The sequence below is a fragment of the Oryzias melastigma genome, linkage group LG2, assembly GCF_002922805.2.
Source record: "Oryzias melastigma strain HK-1 linkage group LG2, ASM292280v2, whole genome shotgun sequence".
Taxonomy (NCBI): domain Eukaryota; kingdom Metazoa; phylum Chordata; class Actinopteri; order Beloniformes; family Adrianichthyidae; genus Oryzias; species Oryzias melastigma.
Window position 1 is genome coordinate 3,111,244 of NC_050513.1, and position 3,324 is coordinate 3,114,567.

Genomic DNA, 3,324 nt, shown 5'->3' on the forward strand with positions numbered 1-3,324 from the left:
CATTTTTGACTAATTACGTTTACTGAGGAATTTTACGCTATTTTGAAGCTTAGCTAGTATTTTCACAATGTGCAATTTTTTTTATTTTGGCTAATTTGGCATCTACTGAGTTTTTTATGCTAATTTGGAGTTTAGCTCATATTTTAGCAGCATGCTAACGTTTTTGGCTACGTTTTATCTACTAATGTTTTATAGGCTAATTTAGAGTTTAGTTTCTATTTTAGCAACAAGCTAACATTTTTGACTAATTTAGTTTACCGAGGCATTTTAGGCTATTTTGGAGTTTAGCTAATATTTTAGCAACATGCTAACGTTTTTGGCTAGTTTGTTATCTACTGAGGTTTTATTGGCTAATTTAGAGTTTAGCTTCTATTTTAGCAACAAGCTAACATTTTGACTAATTACGTTTACTGAGTAATTTTAGGCTATTTTCGGAGTTTTGTTAGTATTTAAGCAACAAGCTAGCTTTTTTGGGGGTATTTGACATCTGCAAAGGTTTTTTTGGGCTAATTAGGAGTTTAGCTCATATTTAAGTAACACACTAAATATTTTTGCTCAATTGTCTTGTATTAGGGATTTCTAAGCAATTTTACTAAAATGTTTTCAGAGCTTCAGCTGTCTTTATTAGTTATTTAATGAAATTTAGCAAATTTAACATTTTACAAATAGTTTTTGCATTTTCAGTAAAGCCCTGCAGTAATTAAAGTAAATTGCATCACCGTTTTCAGCAAAAAGCTTCAGCATCTTCAGGAAGTACTTTCAGCAAAAAGCGTTCACACTAACATTATCGCAGGTAATGCAACTTTTCAAGTTTAATCTTTTTTAATACCAGAAACTAATGAAGGACAGAGGCTGCACAATCCAGCAAAAGTCTAAAAAACTATAATCTTCATTGTCTTTATTTATAGTTAGTTTAAAGTTTATGATGGTTAAGATGTGTGCTTTACATCCACTTTGCACATGACCCGATTAGTCGACTAACCGGACAAAATAATTGGTGAGTAGTCGACTATTAAAATAATCACTTTTGGCAGCACTAGTTTTTATGATGAATTTGTGATAGAGAAGAAAAGGTTTTAAAGCTAAAGAGTTTAAGGAGATGAATCTGATTGGAGTTGTGTATCCTCTCCCGTCATTGTTGTGCGAGCGCAGGTCCAAGAAGTTCTTCAGCTTCATCGAGAGCTGTCTGGTGAAGAACTACACGCAGCGGCCCCCCACGGACCAGCTGCTGAAGCACCCCTTCATCCGAGACCAGCCCAACGAGAGGCAGGTGCGCATCCAGCTGAAGGACCACATCGACCGGACCAAGAAGAAGAGGGGCGAGAAAGGTGCGTTCCACTCAGCAGCGTTTAGGTGTAGCGGGAAATGTGTTCTGATGTGTGTGAAATCCACGCGCAGATGAGACGGAGTACGAGTACAGCGGCAGCGAGGATGAGGAGGAGGATCCCCCAGAGCAGGAAGGAGAACCCAGGTATGGTGGAAGGAGGTGGCGTGCTGTGTCAGCTAAACGAGGAGGTTGCTTGATGATGATCTCCGATCCTCCAGCTCCATCATCAACGCCACCGAGTCCACCCTGCGCCGCGACTTCATCCGGCTGCAGCAGGAGAACAAGGAGCGCTCCGAGGCCCTGCGCCACCAGCAGCTCCTCCAGGAGCAGCAGCTGCGGGAGCAGGAGGAGTACAAGCGCCAACTGCTGGCAGAGAGGCAGAAGCGCATCGAGCAGCAGAAGGAGCAGAGGAGGCGTCTGGAGGAGGTAAGGATGTCAGAATTTTCTATTTGAGAAAAGTCCCGGCTGAGTTTTTCTTTTTGCTCCAATAGCAACAACGACGCGAGCGGGAAATGAGGAGGCAGCAGGAGCGCGAGCAGCGGCGGCGCGAGCAAGAGGAGAAACGGCGAATGGAAGAGATGGACCGCAGGCGGAAAGAAGAAGAGGAGCGCAGACGCGCCGAAGACGAGAAGAGGAGGAACGATCGGGAGCAGGTCGGTTCGAGCTCCATCCATCGGTGCAGCAGCGGGAAAGACCAAACGTTTTAAAATCGCTCCTCTCTGCTTCACCAGGAGTACATCAGACGCCAGCTGGAGGAGGAGCAGCGACACCTGGAGAAGCTGCAGGAGCAGCTGCTGCGGGAGCAGGCCATGCTGCTGGTCAGTCGACACTGCAAAGCAGCAGAATATAGAATCAAAACACAGCCCCTTAAACCGATTTTGTTGCTTCTTTTCGTCTAAGAAAAAAGAAGAATCGGTGTGAAAATAACAAGATCAACAAGTTCTAAAAAAAAAAAAAATACACACGAGTAAATGAAGCTTCATGAAGCTCCGAAGCTTTTCTTCCAATTTTGCCCCAAACCGCTCAATAATTCCAGGCTTTTACACTAACGGTTCTCAATATTGAAGGATCTATACTCTGTTCTGTAGGATATGTTCTCCTCTCAAACCAGTTTTATTTGTGAGGCAATTCAAGCTAATTTACCTAATAAACTAAACTGTTTTATTGTAGTAAGTAAGAACAATAATTAAATATGGCTTTGTGCCATCTAATATTTACCAAAAGTTATTGTAAAGTCCAAACCGATGTGTGCTATCTAAAAATGCAGGTTTTTAATAGTTGAACTTTTTAATTTATTATAATTTAAAATGAAAAAACTTCTGTATTCAGTTTATAAAAGTACTAAATTGAAATATGTGTAGTTTTGTAAATTATTTAAGGACTCCTGGGTTGCTATTATGACTCAGTGATGCATGAACACCATGCTGTCCTGTAGCAACAGTGACATCTGGTGGTAAACAAAAGTATTACATCTCTTTGAATGTGACTGGAGCATAAAAAAATATGTTGGTTCTGAAAACAATATGGCGTCACAATTTGCTGATGCTTGTATTTATACTGAAGATTAAATATCTATTTTAAAGTAGTTTTACATTCAAGTAAGTTTAGAAAAACATTAACATGCAGACACACCTGCTCTCTGACTCCAGGCATGAGTTGGAATAGATGTTTTGTGCACAGGAAAATTAGCATACAATCCAAATATTTGCTTGCTCCTTTAAACATATCACCCGTTTTTCTGACCTCAGAACGTTCCACATGAGGACAAATGTCCATAAATTCCTGATTTGATCATCATTATTGATGTTTTTATGATTTAAACTAGAGGTGGGAGATATATCGGTGCCAGTATTGGTATTGGCCGATATTTGCATGATTTGAGATTATCATTACCCGCCTGATATTGGAAATTCAACCGATATATGCAATAGGCTCGATTCCCCCTCCTATCCCCCATGTGCGTCTTTTGTCAGACACTAGATGCACATGGGGTATAG

The 3,324-nt window shown here is 40.8% G+C and overlaps 1 protein-coding gene across 7 annotated transcripts in view; it reads left to right on the top strand.

The window, feature by feature from the left end:
• Positions 1-3,324, top strand: part of LOC112160181 (mitogen-activated protein kinase kinase kinase kinase 4) — a 52,183-nt gene that overhangs the window by 31,361 nt on the left and 17,498 nt on the right. For all 7 annotated transcript variants that reach the window (XM_024294572.2, XM_024294575.2, XM_024294576.2 and 4 more), the window contains exons 10-14: positions 1,153-1,328; positions 1,399-1,471; positions 1,546-1,753; positions 1,819-1,980; positions 2,059-2,145. In XM_024294572.2, coding sequence (XP_024150340.1) covers positions 1,153-1,328; positions 1,399-1,471; positions 1,546-1,753; positions 1,819-1,980; positions 2,059-2,145 — 706 coding nt within the window. The remainder of the gene's footprint in view (positions 1-1,152; positions 1,329-1,398; positions 1,472-1,545; positions 1,754-1,818; positions 1,981-2,058; positions 2,146-3,324) is intronic.